The sequence below is a fragment of the Giraffa tippelskirchi genome, chromosome 14 (genome assembly GCF_054371585.1).
Source record: "Giraffa tippelskirchi isolate mGirTip1 chromosome 14, T2T-mGirTip1v1.2.pri, whole genome shotgun sequence".
Taxonomy (NCBI): domain Eukaryota; kingdom Metazoa; phylum Chordata; class Mammalia; order Artiodactyla; family Giraffidae; genus Giraffa; species Giraffa tippelskirchi.
The window spans coordinates 71,564,753-71,586,897 of record NC_137288.1 but is presented as its reverse complement, the minus strand read 5'-3'; the positions used below and the strand labels follow the sequence as shown (position 1 = coordinate 71,586,897).

Here is a 22,145-nt window from a genome sequence, read left to right as displayed (position 1 = left end):
ATCCCCTGGAAGAGGAAGAGGCAACCCCCTCCAGTATTCTGGCCTGGAGAATCCCATGGGCAGAGGAGCCTGGCGGGCTGCCGTCCATGGAGCTGCAAAGAATCGGACATGACTGAGCGACTCACACTTTCCCACACCTGGAGCACACTGCAGACAGTGGGGGCGTGAGAAAGGCCGACGAGAAGGTGTACGCTCCTTGTGACGATGCACCGTGTCGGATGGGAGGACGACCAGCGTCTCACTGAAGGGACGGCCAGGCCAAGAGCAGGTGTGAACACACGAGGCAGGGGGTCTGGGTCACGCAGGAGGAGCAAAGAAAGAGGCTCATTTTAGGGAAGGGAGAAAGGGCTGTCCCATCTGGAAACATTGAATTTGGCTCTTTCACGTCAGCCCTTTGAAAAGTAAAAATTTTATGTATATTTTTAAAAAATGCACATATATATGTGTATATATATATATACATACACGTAACACAACTTGCCATTTGAACCATTTTTTAGTGTACAGTTCAGTGGCATTAATTAGACTCATGATGTTGTGCAACCATCACTTTGGTCTCACCAGCACGTTCTTATCACCCCCCACAGGGACTCTTTTAAGTGCTACACAGTAGCTGCTCCTTCTCCCCTCTGTCTGGGAACCTCGGAGGTAAAGAACAATGCTGTGTCTCCTCCAGCACCGGGCGACCTCTTTCTGCCTTCTGTCTCTGTGAACTGGACCCTTCTAGGTACCCCACGTAAGTGGGATCATACAGGATTTGTCCCTGTGTCCGGCTTATTTCATTGGCATGGTCTTCAAGGTTCGTCCGTGTTGCAGCGTATGTGGGAGCTTCATTCCTTTTGATGGCAGAATGATATCCCATGGTATGAATATGTCAGTGTCCTTAACTGTCCATCTGTGGGTGGACATGTGGGTCATCTCCACCATTCCCTGTTGTGAACACTGTGGCTGTGAGCTGCAGTGAACACTGGTACACAAGTATCTGCTCGGGTTCTTGTTTTCAAGTCTTGGGAGTCCATACCTGAGTCACACAGTCAGTCTACGTTCAGCTCTTTGAGGAACCACCAGACTTTCCCCCCATAGCTGCTGCACTGTTTTAATCCACCCGTGCCAGAAATGCACCAGGACTTCGTTGGTGGCTCAGCTGGTAATGCAATGCATTGCAGGAGACACGGGTTCGATCCCTGGGTCAGGAAGATCCCCTGGAGAAGGAAATGGCAACCCACTCCAGTATTCTTGCCCGGAGAACTCCTTGGACAGAGGAGCCTGGAGGGCTACAGTCCATGGGGTCAAAAAAGAAGCAGACATGCCTGAGTGACCAACACTTTCACCAGAAACGCGTGAGGCTTCCAATTTCTCCACATCTTTGCCAACACTTGTTATTTTTCATTTCTTTTGGTCACAGCGATCCTAATGAGTGTGGTGTTGATAATTAACTAATTTGTTTATTCGCAGCACTAGCTGTTACTCCTGGCATGTGGGATCTAGTTCCCTGACCAGGGATCGAACCTGGACCCCCTGCGCCAGGAGCGCCGCGTCTTGGCCACCGGGCCGCTCAGGGGGCTTGTGACCTGCATTTCCCTCATGGCTAGTGATGCTGAGTATCTATTTTATGCGCCCGTTGGCCACTTTGGAGAAATGTCTGCCTAAGTCCTTTATCCATGCTTATGGGGTAATTTCGTTTTGCCTGGACTTGTGCACAGGACTAGACTTAGCTGTCAACAGCACTGACTCATTACATAGGACCAGAATTGTTACCAGAGGGCTGTAGGACCCTTGGATTCATTTCCACCATCTTGAAAGAAATCCTTGATTTTCCTATTGAAGAAAAACTTTCTCAATCTAAACAGCATCACTGCATGCTTCTCCAGAAAATAATCAAGGAGGTTTAGCATTTAAGTAAGACGTGCTTGGTCAGTTTACAACCTAAAAGTGGAACAAATTAAAATTGCATTCATTTACTCCCCAAATGTTAATTGTACACGTCCTATGTGCCAGAGACAATGTTAAGCTTTGGGGACACAGTAGATATTAGACAGACAGAGTCCTTGCTTACAGTCCTTGGGAGGAGAGTAACAGGAAATAATCATGTAATGGGATCTGGTTGGAACGATCACGATGAAAAAAATAAAACAGGGTAAATAAGGTGATGGAATTATGAGGGGAGTCTCACTGATAAGGTGACTTTTGAGTGGAGACCTGCATGAAGTGAGGGGACAAGTCAGATTAACAGGAACTCTAAACTCACACAACTGGTGGCGTAATTGGTCCACATCGTGAGCTGCTGTGGACCCGCAGCTTCAGCACCGGGTGACACTGACCGGAGGGTCCCAGTGGACATAGCATTTTAAATAAGGAGCACTTCATGCCATTTTTATCATCAGGGAGGAGATAAGTTGTCATAAGATTTTTTAATTTTAAAGTTTAACAGAGATAAAATAGTCATAACAAAATTTACTATCTTAACCATTTTGCTATGAGATTTTTTAAAAACAGATACTACATACAGAAACAAAAATCTGACTCAGATCAGATTTAATTGGAAAAAAAAAAACCTCATAAAAATGTAGAGTAATTGTGGCCTTTTAGAAGTCTTGGCACAGTCACCATTTCGATCTAGCAGACAATACAGCCGACTTCATGAGCTGTCTTGAAAGTTGGTTTTTATGGCCCCATCAGAATTTTTTTTTCCCCTTATCACCTTGATGCCAGATAAGCTCATTAAAAAAAAAAAAACTTATTCAGACAAGAGCATATCAAAGGTCTATTGATTTCTGCTCATCTCTCTTACTCTGCTCACAATGCATGTATTATCTCTGCTCCTAGAAAACATATGGCCCAAGGGAAAATGAAGAAATAACCTTGCATTTCAAAACTTCAGTCGCAAATGTCTTTGTCTTCTGGGCAGATGAGGGGTGAAGCAAGTCTGCAGCTGTGGGCTACCTGAAATAGCAGGAACGTCTGTTTCCTAAATGGGGCGATTAGGATGGCTGACTTGTCCTCACACCAACCAGCCCAGGTTCCTATGAATGCCTCCTTTATTCTCCCATTGTGAAGGGTTTTTTTTCTTTGCCATTCTTGAGTTTTTTTGTTTTAACTTTTATTCATTTGAGAGGAGAGCTCCTTTCTCCTCTTCCCTGCAGTGATGGGTACTGACCCCTCTGCTTCCCAGCCTGCGACACTCTGCTGGGCGCCCAGGGCCCCCCGCAGCTCTGCCCCGGATCTTCGGGGGAAGTGACAGTCACGTCTGACTCTGCGACCCCGTGGGCTGCAGCCTCCGTCCATGGGATTCTCCAGGCAGGAACACTGGAGTGGTAGCCATTCCCTTCTGCATGGGATCTTCCTGAACCAGGGACTGAAACCGGGTCTCCCACACTGCAGGCAGATTCTTTGCCAGCTGAACCACCAAGGAAGCCCGTAGTGGGAGTGCGCCAGGCTAATAAGGCCTTTAGCCCCCAAAAGGGCCAGAGAAGGGGCTAGACTGCCCTGGCCTGCTTCTTTTTTAAAAAACAATTTCTGTTTTACCCTTTTTTTGTGTGTGTGGACCGTGTTTAAAGTGTTTTTTGAATTTGTTACAATGTGGCTTCTGTCTTAGGTTTTGGGTTTTTTAGCCACAGGGTGTGGGATCCTAGCTCCCTGATCAGGGGTCGGCCTGCACCTCCTGCACGGGGAGGTGAAGTCCCCACCGGACTGCCAGGGAAGCTCCCCGGCCTGCTGCTCCAATGTGCACAGAATCACCTGGAAAATGAATTAAAAGGCGACTCTCAGTGTGTGGGTCTGGGGTGGGGTCTGCACTTCAAAGACGCTCTCGGGTGATGCTGACACTGCCGGGTGTCGAGAGGCAAGGTCAGAGATGGGTCAGACCGAGATGAAGGGGGCTCCCCAGGCGCCCACACCTGCCCGGTCCCGCCCCCATCGACTCCTGCCATCTCCCCAGTGGCCCTGCCCAGGACCCAGGCGGGAAGCGCACCGCGGCCCCTCGCCCGTCCCTTCTAGCCTTGCGGTTCTGCTCAACACTCGGCCGGGTCGGCGAGGCTGATCAGTGAACGCCCCCGCTCGGCCACTGTCGTTTAAGCGGAGGTCTCACACCTGGACTGCTCAGCCCCTGTGCTGGAAGGTCTCACGCTACCTGGACACTCTCCTCTCCCAATCCCGCTGATGCTCACCGGCGGTTTGGTTTTTTTAAAAACGTTCTCTTTTGTAGTGGGGTACAGCCGATGACCAAACAATAACAGCGAAGGGACTCAGCCGTACATGTACAAGCATCCCATGCACCCATTCCCCCCCAGATCTAAGGTGGGTTTCTGTGTTCCTGCTCTTCCCAGTCGACGGGAGGCTCCCCGCCTCCCGCACTTGCCTGCCCCCCATGTCACTTTCGGGGTCACCCCCTGCTCAGGACCTTCAGTGAGCGCGCTGCCTGTCTTTGCGTCCCCCCGGCCCGCGGAACCCCCATGCCACTCCAGCGACCCCGCCCGCTCCCGGGTCAACCCCGACCCTGAGCTTCGCTGCGCCCTCCCCGCCTCAGCCACCAGTCCATCCCCAGCTGTCCCTCCCTGCTGGGCGCACGGCCCCTCTCCTGGGGAGCCTGTCCAGGGCCTCTGAGCCAGGAGGCCCTCACCCACCACGTGTCTCAGCCTCCAGCGGCCTCGTGGGCTCACATCCTAGGACTTCGGCTCGATTCCAGGTTCAAGGAAGGATGAAGCTAGCGCCGGGTGCTGAGCCAGTGCCCGCAGGACCCTGGGCCCTGCAAGCTGGGAGGGGAGCACCACGGCCCCCTCTCTGGAACAACCACTGCCACGCGCGACAGCCTTCATCTGTCTCACTTTTCAAAACGTAAAGCCCACGCCCAGGGCCATTCCTGGACTTGGCTGAACTCGTCCCTCTTCCTTCCTTCCCTGAACACAGTTGAGCTCCACCTTCTCTTGTCTCGGCCACAGTTGAGCTACACTTTAAAAAACACACGAACTCAACCACCCAAGATTCCTCAAGACCTCTGAGTGCTGCACGGTGCCAGGTACGGGAATCGGATTCGCCTCCACCATTCAGAGACCAGCGCTTCTCAGCCCTCACTGTGCAAGCGAGTCACCCGGACCTGTCATCAAAATGCAGGTTTCCTAACAAGCCCCCAGGCGATGCTGACACTGCCAGTCTTGGAGGAGCAAGGTCAGAGATGACCTCAAAGCCGGAGAGCCAGGACTTCTCGCATTTCCGGCCTCTGCACCATTATCTCCATCCGCATGAGGGACCCTGAGACCCACCCCGCCCACCACCGAGCAGACCGCGCAGCTCGAGGGGGCGAGAGGCCAGGGCTGGTCCTCACGTCTCCCGAGGCTCTCCCTCGTCTTCCTTATCTCCCTTCTTCCTCACAAAGAGACAAGGTGGCCCAATCAGACCGTGAGTGATAAGCAGAGTGGCACAGTGCCAGGCACGCAGCAAATGCTCCAATTCTCGGTAAATTAATGAATAATATTTCCTGAAGGACTGATTGTGATCTTACAACTTCCCCTTACAGAAAACTGTAATGGTTTCCTAAGTTCTGAATCAGATTCACGCTCCCCAGCACGGGCTCGGAAAGGCTCCGCCAATCGGGGGCAGAGTCAGAGCCACCCTGGCAGGTAACGGGCAGCCAGACCAAGATCGGAAATCCCTTCCTGGGCTCGGATTCGCTCTCCAACGGGGACGGAAGGCAGGCCCACCTGGCCCACACGCGGCCGCTCCCACTGTCGTCGGGAGAGGGCCTCTCACGGACGCCCCCCGGGCCCGCTGTCCGGGCACAGAGCAGTGGGCGCCCATCACTCCTGCATCCCTAGTCCCAAGGACCGCCACTCGCAGCTAAGATGACGAGCGTCCATTCTAGGGTCTGGGCTGTTGTTCAGTCGCTCAGTAGTGTCCGACTCTTTGCGACCTCATGGACTGCAGCGTGCCAGGCCTCCCTGTCCCTCAGGAGCTCCCGGAGTTTCCCCAAGTTCATGTCCATGGAGTCGGTGATTGCATCCCACCATCTGGTGCCTTGGTCATTTGTAACCTGACACATAAGCAGGATCTCTGTGACCTGCGCACAGCGACCCCAACTGGGACAAGGAAAACCTAAGCCCCTCAGAAGAGGCCCCCCTAGCCCCTCACACGGAGGACAGAGCCTGGGGGGCGGCAGAAGGCGGATGAACACGGCCTGGGACGGCCTGACAAACGCAGGGCAGGGCTGGAGTGCCTGGCACAGCAGGGACAGGACAGCTTATTCCCAGAGGCCGAGGGCTGCACAGAGTCAGAGGTGCCCTCACATCGGGAAGTGGCAGCGGTGACTCAGTCCGTCACATTTCTTTTCCTCCTGAGTCAGGGAGAGACCCGCACATGGACCCTGTGCTGAGGCCGCCCAGGGTGCCCGCCTAACCCAGCCTTAAAGTCACAGCCTTTTTCCTCCTGCTTGGTGACAGTCAAGAACAGAACGCCCTCCGCAGATGAACCTCCTTGAGCAGGTCCCACAGATGCAGACTGGCTGTGCTATTTCCCCAAACCCTAAGGAGCCTGCTTCTCTCTCCGCACCCCCCAGGCCTGGAGCTCTCCTTGTCTGTGCCCTGCCCGTCACGCAGCGACCGCAGAAGCAGCTTCCCGGAGGGGTGAGGGCTGTGCCTTGGGGTGGACGCCCGCCTCGGGCACGCTGGGCTCACGGAGCCCCGTGCTTGAGTCTTGTCTTCCAGGTGAGCCGGAGTGGGGATTAGACATCTGTGGGCAGCACCTAGCACGTGCCGGGCACACGTGAGGGCTTCGGCAAGTGGCAGGTGCTTTTAAGACAGTCATCAGGCAAGACTAGTTTAGCTCTGAGCTCAAAATCTTTCCGTGGAATCCGACATCTACAGCAGCAGTTGTCAAACTCCAGTGTGCCTCAGAATCCCCTGCGGAGGGGTGACACCGAAGGCTGGGTCCCACCCGCAGAGTGTCTGATGTCAGGGCCCGGGGACATGCATTCCTCAGCTCCCAGGGTCCAGGCCCACCCCTCCCCGGGGCTGAGGCCCACCCGTCCCCACCTGGCCGGGGCCCAGACACCAGACAAGCCTTGGTTTTCTCCTGCTTGGCTCGCTCTGCCCTCAGCATCACATCTGTCCGCCCAGGCCCAGAGGTTCCGTTGCCCCCCTGTCCTGCTAGCACTCCCAAGGCATGTGGCTCGGTCCTCCTGGCAGCAGTAGACCCTCTTAACTGCGAGGGACGTTCACCCTCCCTGCAAGGCGGGAGCGTCCTGGGGCTCAGGCGCATACAGGAGGTCTGTTTTCCAGAGGGCCTACTGGAACTGCAAAGCCAGGATCCAGAGAATTGAAAGGAAAGAAGCTGACAGAGAGGTTAAAGGAAGTCGCATGAATAACTTGAGTAAGAGGAAGTAGTGGGCTGACAGTCTTCAACGAGAGAAACACGAAAATAGAGACAGTGACCAGCGGATCTTCAGCCCTAGACAGAGCAAATGTGAGGAAACGGGGTTGAACCGTGACATGGTATTAGGTTTAGGGCCACAGGGACATTCCGGCCACTGAGAATTGTTGAAAGATTCGTGGTAGAGCCAGGGCAGATGTGATTAATCCCCACTAGGCCTGAAACAGGGACCAGAGTCTCCATTAACATGAACGTTTCAGACATGATGCTGCTCTTCTACCCTGGGTACAAAACTGAGAGCCCTTGACCGTTTTTCAGCTGGAGAGGAGCTTGTGTGTGTTACTTAAGGACACACTTTTACGTTAGGTGGTGCCAGTGGTCAAGAACCCGCCTGCCAATGCGGGAGACATAACAGACTTGGGTTCAATCCCGGGATCAGGAAGATCCCCTGGGAGAGGGCACGGCAACGCACCCCAATGTTCCTGCCTGGAGAATCCCAGGGACACAGGGGCCTGGCGGGGTTCAGTCCACGGGGTCGCAAAGCATGGGACATGGCTAAAGGGCTCAGCGTGCACGCATGCACATTGCAGAGAGCAGCAACTGTTTTCAAAGAATCAGAACCTCAGAAAAAAGGCTCACTTCCTACGGGGGGGGGGGCGGTTAAGGAGAGCGGCGCTGGCAGAGGCGGCGGCGCTGACAGGACTTGTGCGACAGAACCCGTGTTCTCGTCCCACCTCCCAAGTTTAACCATCACGTTCACAACACGTTAAGAGTTTTTCTTCCTCATTTTTCATGGAAAGTCTTCAAATTTCTGGTGGCTGGAGGAAGTGGCTCTTGTACTCTCAACACTGAACAGGAAATGTCATGAGTTATTATTATTTCAATGAACCCAAAGGGTCATTTTTTTGCCGACAGTTCTTCCTGCCACTTGGAGACCTGGCAGCTCTCTGCCTTTGCCTTTGCCAGGAGGGCTTCTGTGTCACCTGTGAGGCCAGGGCTTTTGGGGGTGGGGGTGCAGAGGGGGCAGGCAGAGAGGAAGGGAAACACTCAGCTGAGGCACTGACATCCACCAGGAAAAGGGTCTCCTGCAGGAGAAAGAGCTCTGCCCAGCTGTGCATCCAAGGTAAACAGGGCTTCAGCTGGGGGCGGGTGCACGGAGGGCAGTGTGGGAAGACCACGGGGTAGGTCACGCCAGCCCTGATGATGGACTCGGGGGACTGCTGGCTGCTTATCTCTTTAGTCCTGAGTTTTCAAACTCTGCCTACATCCTGAACCTCTGATTCAAAGACACCTTTAGGCCAGGAAATGGCTCTGAATTCCAGAGCACACAAATTTCCTGCAGAGCCCAATGCCTTGTGGCTCTTAGCTTGTTTTTACCTCTAGGGGCTATAAGGAATTTTGCTTCCCAGTATGATAATCTGAAGCAAATGGGACTCCATATCCTAAACTGCATTCTTCTTTATTGTTTAGGGGGGGAAATCCTTCTTTACTTGAAACTGAAACTGATTTGATTTGGATTTGGACTAAGAAGTTTCCTTAATAAACTGTACAGAAATATCAAGCAAATGGTCATCTGTGTTGTCCTCACATCTACCACATTTTTTTTTTTTTAAATAACAGGTCCAACCACATCCTGTGCCCCTGTGTCTTTGGCACCTGGCACAGCTCGGGGCACCCTGCACTTGAGTCCTTTCTCTCACCACCTTCCTGACCTGGTTCAAGCTTTTCCAAGTACCTCCCCAGAGCAGGGACCAGGCCTCCTTCCCGCCCCCGGAACCCACCCCCTTCCCCATGGCGCTCCTCCCCTACGCTGCAGCTGTGACCGCGTCCCTCCCCAGCACACAACACCCGCGGGTAAAACCTAGAAGATTTGCACATAAGGCCCTTCTCGGCCTCCCTCTCGCCCCCTGCCCTTGCAGCCCAGGAACACTGACCTCTGTAGTCACCCCAAACACTGGACTCCGTCCACCCCTGCTATCCCCCCAGCCGCTCCCACCGCCACTCAGGGCACCCACCAGCCTCGGACCCCCACCCACAGGCCGCCCCCTTGACCTCGCTATGCGCTTTGGACGTGCACAACCACACGACAAGAAAACGGGGCCATTCCCCCGAGCTTCCAAGCCGGTGAAGGCCCTCTTGCCCTGGGTGCGCACCGCATTCTGAGCGCGCTCCGGGGACGCGCGGGTCCTTTCGCGTTCTGTCTGCTCGCGCTAGACTGAGCGGTGCCTGGAACCCGGGCTGGGCCCTGCTCTCCGTGGCGTCCCGCCGGGAGGAGGCGCTCCTTTTGTTGAGCTAAATGAACACGTTCAACACAAACACAGTCTTCCTTCTTACCCTGAACATGGCAGCCCACGGAAACCCGAGGCTGGAGATCACCGCCGGCCCACAGGACGCGGACAGATGGGTCATGAGCACACATGCACGCAGGCGAGAGCTTAAATGCTGACGGGGCTGCCTTAGATCAGCAGGGCCAGGGAGGGGGCGGGCCGGGGGAGCCGGCAGGAAACAGCCTGGCAGCACGCGTGGATGGAGGGCTGAGATACGGGCTGGGCTGGGCCACCCCCTCAGCGTTAAACCTCAAGAGGTCGCTGGGAAATCAGACCCACCAGGTCTCCTGTTCTGCCGAAGTCCACTGTCTCACTCGGGGTTTTTTCAGGCTCACAGCTTGGGTTTGGGGCAGAAAGGATGAGCTGAGTTTAATCTGTGTTTCTAGCAGTGGGTCCCATGGGAAGTGCTTGGAGCTTCCCAGGTGACACTGGTGGTAAAGAACCTACCTGCCAATGCAGGAGACAAGAGACGCGGGTTCAATCCCTGGGTCGGGAAGATCCCCTGGAGGAGGGCATGGCAACCCACTCCAGTGCAGGAGACAAGAGACACAGGTTCCATTCCTGGGTCGGGAAGATCCCCTGGGGGAGGCAATGGCAACCCACTCCAGTGTTCTTGCCTGGAGAATCCCATGGACAGAGGAGCCTGGTGGGCTACAGTCTACGGGGTCACAAAGAGTCGGACACAACTGAACGTCTAAGCTCCCAGATGGCAGCCAGAGTGACACATAAGGAGAAAGGGTCTGACTGCCTGAGAACCGGATGGGGAAGGTACAGGTGGTGGGAAGGAAAATCAGCTGTTGGGCGGGGTCCCACCCGGGGTCCCACCCACCGTGGCTGAGGGTGGCTGCAGGTGGGGTGAGGTGTTGCTTCTCTTGCGGGCTGGCGTCTGGACTCTGAAGGTGGACAGCAGACAGGCCATGGCTGTCCGCTGGCCCCCCTGGCCCAAGGTGGGGTGCCTGGGCGGGAGTGAGTCACTTGGAGAGCTGAGGACTGTCCAGGTGGGATACAGACCCACAAACGCAGCAAGACGGGCCCAGCCAGCCTCCTCTGGACACGCATGTGGAAAAGACTCCGCTCTCTTTTCCCATGCACTTCAAAAATAGGAAAACAGCATGGGGGAAATTTTAATACTGAGCTGGCAGAGAAAGTTCACATGGCTCCTTCTTCAAACAGCACTCTCTGCAAAGGAGGCCCTGGCTTGGAACTCCCCTTTTCATGGCCTCATAAAACACTGATTTACTGACCTTCAAAGATACACCTTTATTGTTTCAGTTTTCCTGGCGTAAGAATTTCTGGTAGATAACTGTAAAAGCAAACTCGTATTTCCTTATCAACACAAAGAATCGTTCAGATTACAGATGTGCCATTTTCGGGGGAAGTGATGGGAAGGAAATAACAGGGGTGGGTGAGTGGGGGGGGCGGGCATTTGAAATATCTGTGATCAACAAAACCAACGAACAGAACGCTGATTCTGGAGTCTGTGACTCTCTAAACAAAGCAGTAATGCACAGCCAGGTCTTCCCCCTAGGATGGGCTGGCAGGGCGGGGAGACTGTCTGGCCAGGGTGGGCACCCACGAGCCCTTCAGCCCCACCCAGGGGATTTCCTCTGCGGGGTCTCCCCAGGGCCTTCCAGGGCCCACGACCTATCTGTTCCTGATTAGTCTACCTTACCACCTCGACAAGGGCCATACGAGTGTTATCTCAAAGACTGTAAATGTTTACTGTCCTGTCTGTTGCAGGGTTCCTTGAATTCAGCTAGCTTTACAGAGTGCTCTGAGCTACCCATAAAGTCATAAAAATATGTGGGTTTTCTTTCCTTGGCAAGATTGCTTTAGGCCTAAACCATTCGAGCCACCTTCTCCAATAAAGAGCTTTCTTCCTCAACTGCCTCTGACCCCTGATTTCCCAGCCGTCCTTCAAAGATGGCCTTGGGAGCGTCCTCCTCCAAAGCCCTTCCTGATTCCTCCAGCTGTATCCCTCCCTCCTTCCCTCCACCACCTCGTGGTAACACACAGACAGTGTTACTATTCACCGTCTTGTCCTCTTGACTGGACACTGAAGACCCAGCTGTGTCCTGGCCTTGCTTCTCACCAGCACAAGGTTTTACATCCCAAATAACCAAACACGTTTGCTGGCTCAGTTATGAGTGAGCCCTTAGGTCTTGGATTACTAGGGATAAACACGGCTGTGTGATCAATTACCTCAATGAAAACAGTCTGCTCCTATAGTTTCTCAACTCCAACAGCAGAACAATCAACATAAAATTTTTAAATGTTTTTCTTTCTGTAAACAAATCCTCTTCTTTGTCTGAACTCAAATGCCCTCACTGACACAGGCGCACAGAGATACAATCGCAGAGATGTTTTAAAAGGCAAACCTTGGAGCCTTCCAGGTACGTTTAAATCGATTTAATATAATGTTAATGAAATAAAATACAATGCTTGCAGATAAGGCACTTTCTGGAAGCTGTTTTTGCCAACTATTTTACAAAAGCGAAACCTCCCCCACTCCCCACACTAAACAGTTCTTCAGGCCTTGCCTATCAGGTGATCACTAATCACCAAGGCGATTCCTTTCTTTGAACTAACAGAACAGGTGGGCCCAACGCAGCCGTAACTGGACGGCGCTTGGAACCACAGTCTCTGCGGAGGGAACACGGCCACACCGGCTCAGAATCAATGCGTCTCCATGGGGAGGCTGGGCACACACTCACACCATTTGATTAGAGCAGTTCCAGTATCATTTCAGTGTTTCCTGCTTGTTGTTTAGTCACTGAGCTGTGTCCAGCTCTCTGCGACCCCATGCACTGTAGCCCGCCAGTTCGTCTGTCCATGGAATTCTCCAGTCTACAATACCGGAGTGGGTTGCCATTTCCTTCTCCAGGAGATCTTCCCGACCCAAGGATTGAACCCGCAGTCTCCTGCATTGGCAGGCAGATTCTTTACCACTGAGCCACCTGGGAAGCCCTGTTTCCTCTTTAGGTATGATTTAAAAATGCACATAATTCATGCAGCTCAAAGGGAAAGGGCGGGGGTGGGGAAGAGTAGATAGCACTTGCTGAAAGATAGCTCTGAGAAATAAATGGGTATTTTGGCTTTTTTTTTTTTTTTTTGCTGCACCGTGAGGCATGTGGGATCTTAGTTCCCCTACCTGGGATCCAACCCATGTCACCTGCATTGGAAGCATGGACTCTTAACCACTGAACTGCCAGGGAAGTCCCGAGAAAGAAACGGTTTGATATCAACTGCTGTCAGTGTTACAACCTACAGCACTACATATATATATATATGTACATACAAAGTTTTTGCAGTTGACCCTGTGAGATGCCTTTTCTCTTTTTTAAGCTGTGTAGTGAGCAGGGTTTTCTCCGCAGGGTTTTCTCCGGCGGCTAGCTATTCCCTGGAGCCCTCGTCCTGCGGTTCGGTAGGGCAGCACACCCGTCCAACCTGTTGAACACTGCATTAGGCAACACCTGAAGTGCTTACAGTGAAACAATGCCTTCAGGCGTTCCGCCTTCCCCGCCCTCAGCCGTTCCCAGAGGCTCCCGCGGGCAGAGAGGCCACAGGCCGCGTCTTCCTGAGAACCGTCCGCTCCAGCCCACAGCCGGTACTTCGTCCCAGGCCGGTTTGCCGGCTCTCCTCACTCCAAACACAGCCCTAGAAGAGCTGTTCGCTCTCGAAGCTGTCAGCAAGAGCCTAAGCCAGTCTTACCAGAGCAGGGGAATCTGAAACTAGAAAACCACCAGCACTTGCCCTTTCTTCTGACGGACTTCCAAGGGGACAGGCTTTTAGAGGCCTGGGGTGCTGGCTTTCCCACACTACAGCTCTCCTCCAGGGGAACAGAAAACCAGTAACTGCTTTTATTTACCTGGCAACTGGACCAAGTGATCTGATAGAGAAATTTCTGTCCAGAGGACTTGGGACGGGGAGGGAACCGGGATCTGGGAGACGCTGGTTTCCCGGCCCCTCCAGGCCCCTTCCGTCTTGAACAGCCCCCGGGACTCGAGGGGAAAGGCCTCAGAGGGGAGTCCTGGGCAGCCAGGCTGGAGCCCCTGGGGTCCTGGACGCATGAGGCCGCCCACCGACCCGCCTGCCCTCTGGGTCAACATCCGGACAACAGCGCGCTACTGACCGGCTCCCCGACTGACTTCAAGCGCCCCAGGTGCGTTGGTTTTTCCAACTGTGAATACTATTTTGCCCCAACGTCATCACAGGGGTTCTGAGAAGTGATTCTATGTCATTCTGGCCCTAAACCTGAGCCGGTGGATCTTAAACTGTTCGCAGGTTCGGGGGAGTGGGGTGGGGGGCGGTGGAATCCGAGGGGAGAAGGGAGACTTACGGAAAGAGGGGAACGTAAGAAAGTAATCTGATTTTCTTTCTTTTTTTCTGATTTCCTTTTTCAGAAAAAAATCTCCTCTGTCCGTGGGATTCTCCAGGCAAGAATGCTGGAGTGGGTTGCCATTCCCTTCTCCAGGGGATCTTCCAGACCCGGGGATGGAACTCTGGAAGGGTCTCCTGCGCTGCAGACGGATTCTTTTCCGAAACCTGTCTCAGTGCGCGCTCTGGACACCCCAGCGGGGCGAGCGTCAGTCAGGCCACCTTCGGCAGCCGCCAAGCGGAGGTGGGGAGACGGTGCGAGGCGCAGGTAGAGGCAAGGACCCGGGGCTCAGAACGGCCCGAAAGGAGAATCCTACTTAGGACGGTTGCTTAACGTGGGCGCTGCCTGCGGTTCTGAAGTTTTCTCTCCAGTCCGTCCGCAGGGGAAGGGGCCGTGTCTACGCCAGTGTCTCCGCGGCAGCGATCGCGCGGGGGCCCCTCTAGACGCTCCATCACCGACGCCCGCCCCTACGTGGGGCTTTTGGAGGCGTCCGCGTTCGGGTGCCGGGGTCCTGCAGCTCCCCGTTCTGCACCCCAGCATCCCTGCCGCTCCCGGTTCCCTCCTCCCACCATCCGACCGCACCCCCCGCCGCTTTCCCCCCCAAATCCTCAGCTCCCCGGCTCCGTGCGGGTCTCGGAGCCCCCCGGCCCCGCGAAGGCACCGCGCGCGGGCGGGCGCGCAAGGAGCCGGGGCGCGGGGCGCGGAGGGGCGGGCGGCCTCCTTACCTGCAGCCGGCCGAGCAGCGCCAGCAGCGCCAGCGACGAGGGCAGCGGGCGGCGCCGCCGGGCGCGCGGGGCCATGGCGCGGAGGGCGGGGGACGGCGGCCCGCTCGGCGGCCGGCTCTGCGGCCTCTGCAGCCCGCGCGGCCGCCCGGGGCCTTGGGTCCGCCCGCCCCGCCCCGTCCCGCCCCGCCCTGCCCCCGGGCACCCTCCCCGCCCGCGCTGCGCCCTCCTCCGGCAGCGCCCGGTGCGGGGCCCGGACTCGGGGGGCGGTGCCCGTGTCCCGCGCGCTGGAAGGCTGGGGGTAATCTGGGGGGCTCTCGGCGGCGCCCCTGCGGAGCTCCTGCCTTTGGGAGGCTCCCGCAGACACTGCGGCCCGCATCCCGGGACCGTCGGGGGCAGACTCCCCGGAAAGAAGGTTGCCCGGTGGCCCCGGTCCGCCCCGCGAGCGCCCCCACCCCGCGCTCAGGCTTCCAAGGCCGGGACCTCCCGAAGCGAATGGCCCGCGACCAAGGGTCACGCGGAGAACTCCTCGCGATCACCGCCGAGGGCGCGGGTTCAGTCCCCTCGGGGGAAACTCAGCTCAGTTCAGTTCAGTCCCATCGCTCAGTCGTGTCCGACTCTTTGCGACCCCATGGACTGCAGCCCGTCAGGTTCCTCTGTCCGTCACCAACTCCCAGAGCTTGCTCAAGCTCAGCCCATCGAGTGGGTGATGCCATCCAACCGTCTCATCCTCTGTCATCCCCTTCTCCTCCCGCCTTCAATCTTTCCCAGCATCAGGATCTTTTCAGATGAGTTGGCTAAGACCCCACCAGCGGCGCGCCTCCGCCAAAGAAAAGAAAAAGCGGCCTGTGGCTGACAGCAGAGCCAGGGTCAAGCTCTCGGAGAAGAAGTGTCAGACAGTCGTGTCAGAGTGTCAGAGACACTCGTGTCAGAAGTGTCAGAGACGCTCGTGTCAGAGTGTCAGACACTCGTGTCAGAAGTGTCAGAGACAGCCCTCCAAGCCCTTCCCACTTGGGTGCTTGTGCTAAGTCGCTTCAGTCGTGTCCAATCTTTGTGACCCCATGGACTGTAGCCCGCCAGCCTCCTCTGTCCGTGGAATTCTCCAGGCAAGAATACTGGAGTGGGTTGCCTTGAGGCCTCAACAACCTGATGGGAGAAAATATTTGCAAATCACATAGCTGATAAGGGGGTTAGACGGTAAAGAATCCACCTGCAATGCAGGAGACCCAGGTTCGAACTCTGGGTGGGGAAGATCCCCTGGAGAAGCGTATGACTACCCGCTCCAGTATTCCTGCCTGGAGAGTCCCATGGACAGAGGAGTCTGGTGGGCTACAGTCGTGAAGAGTTGGACACGACTGAGTTACTAACACTTCACTTCGATGTGATTATAAATATGGCAAAATTTAAGTCCGGCTATTTGTTTTCTATTTGTTCCATCTTTGTGCATTTTTTTCTTACTTTCTTTTGGATGGCTTGAGTATTTTTAGGGTTATGTTTTTTTCTCCATTGGTAGCTTATTTTATATACCTCTTGTTTGTTTTTTCTTTAGTTCTGGGTTTACAATATGACTCTGTGACCTCACAGTCCACCTCCAGATGACATTCCGCCACTTTAGGTGTCCGGTGAGAACCTCACAGCAGCGCACTTCCAGTCTCCCCTCCCGCCTTGTGCTGCTGCACTCATGCTGGTTGCTTTACCTTGTGACTCCCTCCTGAGCAGCCTGATGGGCACACTGCCCAGTTACTTTTGTGCTTTTTGGAAAGCAATCTGTAGTGTTGGTTAAAAAAAATTAACAGTGCAAATATCCTTTGGCAAAGCAATTCCATATCATAGTAGAAAAAGCTAGTTGCAGAGTGATATTGTCCCATGTCTGTAAAAAATAATAAAAAACATGATTTTACTTACTTAAGCAAAGGAAGTTTCTGGAGAGACAACACTAGAAAATACTAATAGCATATTTACACTTACAAATTCATTAATCCTTGCAACAGCTTTGCAACGAATACTATACCCTTCCTACAGATGAGGAAATTGAGACATAGAGGTTAATAACTTACTCTAGGGTCATCTGCAATAAGGGACAGAGCTGGGATTCAAACTTTGGCTGCCTGGCTCTGGAGTATGTCTTATTACTAAGCACCAATTTTTTCCCAGGTTTTAAAAAACTGAACTATAGGTGATTTACAATACTGTGTTAGTTTATATAGTAATACTGTGTTAGATATATAGTAAAGTGATTCAGTTATATTTATTCTTTTTCCAGACTTTTTTCAGTTACAGGTTATTACAAGATACTGATAGTGCTATACCATAAATCCTTGTTGTTCACCTATTTTAAATACAGTGGGTGTATATCTGTTGATCTCATACTCCAGATTTATCCCTTCCGCCCTTTTCTCGTTGGTAACTGTAAGTTTGTTTTCTATGCCTGTAAGTCTGTTTCTCTTTTCTAAATAAGTTCACCTTTTTCATTTTAAGATTCCACATATTAAGCTAACTTACCTCACTTAGTGTGGTAATTCTGAGTTCATCCATGTTGTTGCAAATGACATTTCATTCTTTGCACAGCGGGGTGTTATTCCGTGGTGTGTGTGTCACACTTGCTTTCTCCATTTATCTGTTCATGGACATTTAGGTCTAAGCACCAAATATTAGCATCAGGTGAGTTGTAAAAGGAAAAGTAGAAACTACTCATTTTAACTTTTGATGTTCCTAAGCTGTTTACACTGAGGAAAAAGTACTTTTGTACTTTAACTGACAGGTATGTAAACTTGGTAAATAGAGGTTAAAACTCCAGATGAAGTATAGGAATTGTACAAAATTACAGATTAAAAAAATATTTATCTGGCCTATTGTTGTCTTGAATGTGGAGACAGACTTTCTGGAAATGGCTGTGTGTGAGATTCTGATTTTGATAAAAGGAACTGACTTGTGGGAGAGGGCACATTCACTGTGGCACTTCATGAGAAATACCAAGGCTTACTCCTGGCATATTTCCAACATCAACCCCTTCTTTTTTCAAAAAAGATTAGGGGACTTAAAACTTCTGCTTGGAAAGTCCCAGAGGTGAGTGTGCTGGTTTTGGAAGTATTCTAAACAACAGAATGCCCGGGTTAGCATATTAAATCTACTAAAACAAGTTTAACTGAAAAAATAATTACTTTTAAAGACTCTGTTTCTATATTTACAGATCACTCAAATAATTCAAATATTTTAAAGAGATTAATGTAGAATACATTTGTTATTAACAAGATCCATTAAAATGAGCTTGAGGACATCATCTTTGCTATATAAATAGTGTTATTATGAGAAACATGGAAGTTAAATCAAATACTATTTTTCCCTATTAAGTGAAGAATGCTTGCACTACAACCTAAGAGATTTCTCATTATTTACAGAGTGTTATTTATTATTTTTATAAGTCCATTTATAAGCACATGTATAATTAAATTTTGGTTATATGTAATAAATGCAAAATTCATTTTAAACAATAGATTTTTTAACATTTATTCAACATTTCCAATTTTTACAGAGTAATAAGCCAATGGTGAATTGTTTTATTTGTACTGGGGAGAAAAATAAAGGAATCATAGCTTTATTTGAAAACTATTTTACATGGATAATGTGCAACTAACCCTGGAAATCCTCACTACTCCCCACTTCTGCAAGAACTTTTTAAGTTTCCAGAATCAAAAAGGTGAATTAAAATATGGCTGTCATTTTTGCTTCAGGTGAATGGTTTGTAAGTATTAAATCAATAGTATTATATTTTAATGGTCTTTACTAGGCACCAGGAAATAGATACAATCTTGTTAATAAAATGCTTATAAATGTCCACAAGAATGAGAATTAATCAGCTTATGTAATTTTTTTCATGTGGTGATAGAAAATAATTACTGGGCACAGAGCTAAAGCAAATACATAAAAAGTAAAGTTATTAAGTAAATATAAGACTTTATAAATCTTTCAGTTAAAGCTTACTAGTAAATACAAATGTTTTTATTATTTAGTCTGTTTGCTCTTGCTGTCATCTCACCTATAAAACACTTTTTAAACAAAAGTAAACCTTGATAAATCAGTGTTCACTCACAGATAAATCAAGGGGGAATACTATCCCATAATGACATGAGGAAATCTCATATCCATGTTTGCGACCGAGATTGGCCTGTCATACCCTTCCTGAAATGGGTCTTGTCAAGTTTTGGTGTCACTGTTTTGCTGGACAAGACTGAGGTATATGGAAGACCTTCGAAAAGGTGTATAATATGGTATTATTTTTTCCTTAAATATTTGGTAGAATTCACCCATAAAACCATCTGGGCATTGAGGTTTCTTTACGGCATGGTTTTAAATGACAAGTTCACTGTATTTAATGGACATGAGCTTCAGAGAGTCTCTGTTTCTTTTTTGTGTTGGTTTTGGTAAGAAGTGTGTGTGTGTGTTTTTAAATAGAAGTATGTTCATTCCATCTAATCTTTTAACTTCGTTGGTGTACAGTCATTTATAAAATCTCATTATATTTTTAATGTATTGTTTGTAAAGATTTCTTCTTTTTAGTTTCTAATACTGGTAATGGCAGAAAGAGAAGAGGAACTAGAGAGCCTCTTGATGAAGGTGAAGGAGAGTGAGAAAGTTGGCTTAAAACTCAACATTCAGAAAACTAAGATCATGGCATCTGGTCCCATCACTTCATGGCAAATAGATGGGGAAACAGTGGAAACAGTGAGAGATTTTATTTTTTTGGGCTCCAGAAGCACTGCAGATGGTGACTGCAGCCATGAAATTAAAAGACACTTGCTCCTTGGAAGCAAGTGTATTAAACAGTGTATTAAAAAGCAGAGACATTACCTTGCTGACAAAGGTCCGTCTAGTCATAGCTATGGTTTTTCCAGTACTCATGTATGGATGTGCGAGTTGGACCATAAAGAAGGCTGACTGCCGAAGAACTGATGCTTTTGAACTGTGGTGTTGGAAAAATTCCTGAGAGTCCCTTGGACAGCAAGGAGATCCAACCAGTCTGTCCTGAAGGAAATCAGTCCTGAATATTCATTGGAAGGACTGAAGCTGAAACTCCAATACTTTGGCCACCTGATGTGAAGAGCTGACTCCCTGGAAAAGACACTGATACTGGGAAAGATTGAAGGCAGGAGGAGAAGGGGACGACAGAGGATGAGATGGTTGGATGGCATCACTGACTCGATGGACATGAGCTTGAGTAAGCTCTGGGAGTGGTGATGGGCAGGGAGGCCTGGCGTGCTGCAGTCCATGGGGTCGCAGAGTTGGACACGACTGAGCGACTGAACAACACGTGGTAATTTATTCATGCCTTCTCGTTTTCTTGGTAAGTCTTGCTGGGGTTTAATCAGATTTATTAGTTCAATTAATTAGAATCAAATTTTTATCTTTCTTCATCTTCCTTATGGTATGTTTGAGTTTTCTGTTTCATTAATTTCTGATCTTTATTGATTCTCCTGCTTCATGGTTCTTTTCAAACTTCTTAAAATGAATGTTAATTGACCTTAAGCCTTCTTTTCTCATTTATGTATTTAAAGCTATATGTACAGCTCCCTGTAAGCATGGCTTTAATTTTATCTCACTAGTTTCGTATTTCCCATTATTTAATAAAAATGTTTTCTAATTTTGTCATACCTTCCTTAACCTATGGTTTCTTTTAAAAGCACATTGCTTGCATCTTTAACATTTTATATTTTTCAGTTACCTTCTTAAAAAAAACCAAACATTTGGCTGTACCGGGTCTTGGGTGGGGCCTGCTCATTCTTAGTTGGGGCGTGTGGGATCTACTCCCCTGAGCAGGGCTCGAACCCAGGTCCCCTGCACTGGGAGTGCAGAGTCCTGGACACTGGACTGCCAGGGAAGTCCCTGTTTACCCTTTTTTTGCTCCATATTCCTTTTTGCATCTGTAAGATGCTACCTAGGATTACTTTTGCTTGAATAACTTTCTTGGGTTTTTCTTTGGTGTGAGTCTTCTGGTAACAAATTCTGTTTTGGGGGGTTTTTTTCTAGGGGAAGAGTGTCTAAAAATACCTTAATTTGCCTTCATATGAAGTTGTAGGGTGGCAGTTATTTTCCTTTGGCATTTAAAAACATAATTGCTTTGCTTTCTGTTGATATGCCAACTATCAGCCTTACAGTTGCTGCTTTTAAGATTTTCTCTTTGTATTTGGTCTCCAGCAGGTTTACTCTAGGGTAGGCTTAGTTTTGACTCGATCCTGTTTATAACTCATTGCCTTTCTTGATGTTTTTTGTCAGCTTAAAATTTTTTCTGTCCATTCTCTCTTCAAATAACATTTCTGCCCAGTCTCTCTCTTCCCTTCTGCCCCAAGTGACTTTTACCCTCTTTTCTGTGTTTTGCATTAAAAAAAAAAAAATCTGTGCTGCTTCCTGTTTCCAGTTCCACATGTAGGGAGCTTGAAGTCGCCACTCTGTCCTGATGAGTGAAAAGCTGAACAATCAATGCTTTAGTCGTCAAGTCATGTCCGACTCTCCCGGCCCCATGGACTGTAGCCTGCCAGGCCCCTCTGTCCATGGGATTTCCCAGGCAATGATACTGGAGTGGGTTGCCAGTTCCTTCTCCAGAGGATCTTCCTGACCCAGAGATCGAACCCTAGTCTCTTGCACTGCAGGCGGATTCTTTACTGACTGAGCCACCAGGAAATCAGTAACTCTTCCTAAATCCATTTAAGAGAAGGGAGGTCCCACGGCATACCACTGCCCCCCAAACTGGAGACACTGACAGGCAAATATCAGAGCAGAAAACTCACAAGCTATAACCTCTGTGGGAACCAAGGCAGGGGTGAGAACACTAGAACTGTAGTTGATCAACTGCTGGAGTCCCAGAGAGGACAAGTCTAAGAGTCACAGACTCCAGGGACCCCAGTCAGAGAGAGGTCCCTACTCTGTTTGTTTTCACCTCCAGGAGCTTGACCAGGTTCACACAGCAGATGTCAGAGAAAAATCTTAATCTCCAACCCTTCCCTCTGGGCACATGGGAACTCAAGGTCCGTCTTCAGATTTCTCATCTACATCCTCAGCCTCTTCTCTTGGACTCATCTTACACTAATTGAATCCTGACTACCCCTTGGTAAAGACACCGCCTGCAACGTAGGAGACCTGGGTTCTATCCCTGGGTTGGGAAGACCCTCTGGAGGAGGAAATGGCCACCCAATCCAGTGTTCTTGCCTGGAAAACCCCATGGACAGAGGAGTCTGGCGGTCTACAGTCCATGGGGTTGCAAGAGTCAGATGCGACTTAGGGACTAAACCACCATCACCCCTAAAACATCACCTTCACTGCTATTCTTCAGAGTGGAGGCTTTTCCATTTGGTTTCCACAAACCTC

At 50.7% G+C, this 22,145-nt stretch overlaps 1 protein-coding gene and 1 long non-coding RNA gene across 6 annotated transcripts in view; both read right to left on the bottom strand.

Moving 5' to 3' along the window:
* Nucleotides 1–14,959, bottom strand: part of TNFRSF11A (TNF receptor superfamily member 11a) — a 62,748-nt gene extending 47,789 nt beyond the window's left edge. For 3 of the 5 annotated variants that reach the window (XM_081562270.1, XM_081562274.1, XM_081562272.1), the window contains exon 1: nt 14,790–14,959. In XM_081562270.1, coding sequence (XP_081418396.1) covers nt 14,790–14,864 — 75 coding nt within the window. In that variant the 5' untranslated portion in view covers nt 14,865–14,959. Of the gene's footprint in view, nt 1–9,693; nt 9,828–14,789 lie in introns of those variants that run through there. The other 2 variants (XM_081562273.1, XM_081562271.1) reach the window with 2 other exon arrangements.
* On the bottom strand, nt 1,383–5,537 carry LOC145534540 (uncharacterized). The gene is made up of 2 exons (XR_014074734.1): nt 4,018–5,537; nt 1,383–3,824 (listed from the first exon to the last, which is right to left on the bottom strand). It is a non-coding gene; the product is annotated as an uncharacterized LOC145534540 (long non-coding RNA).
* Nucleotides 14,960–22,145: the final 7,186 nt, after the last annotated feature.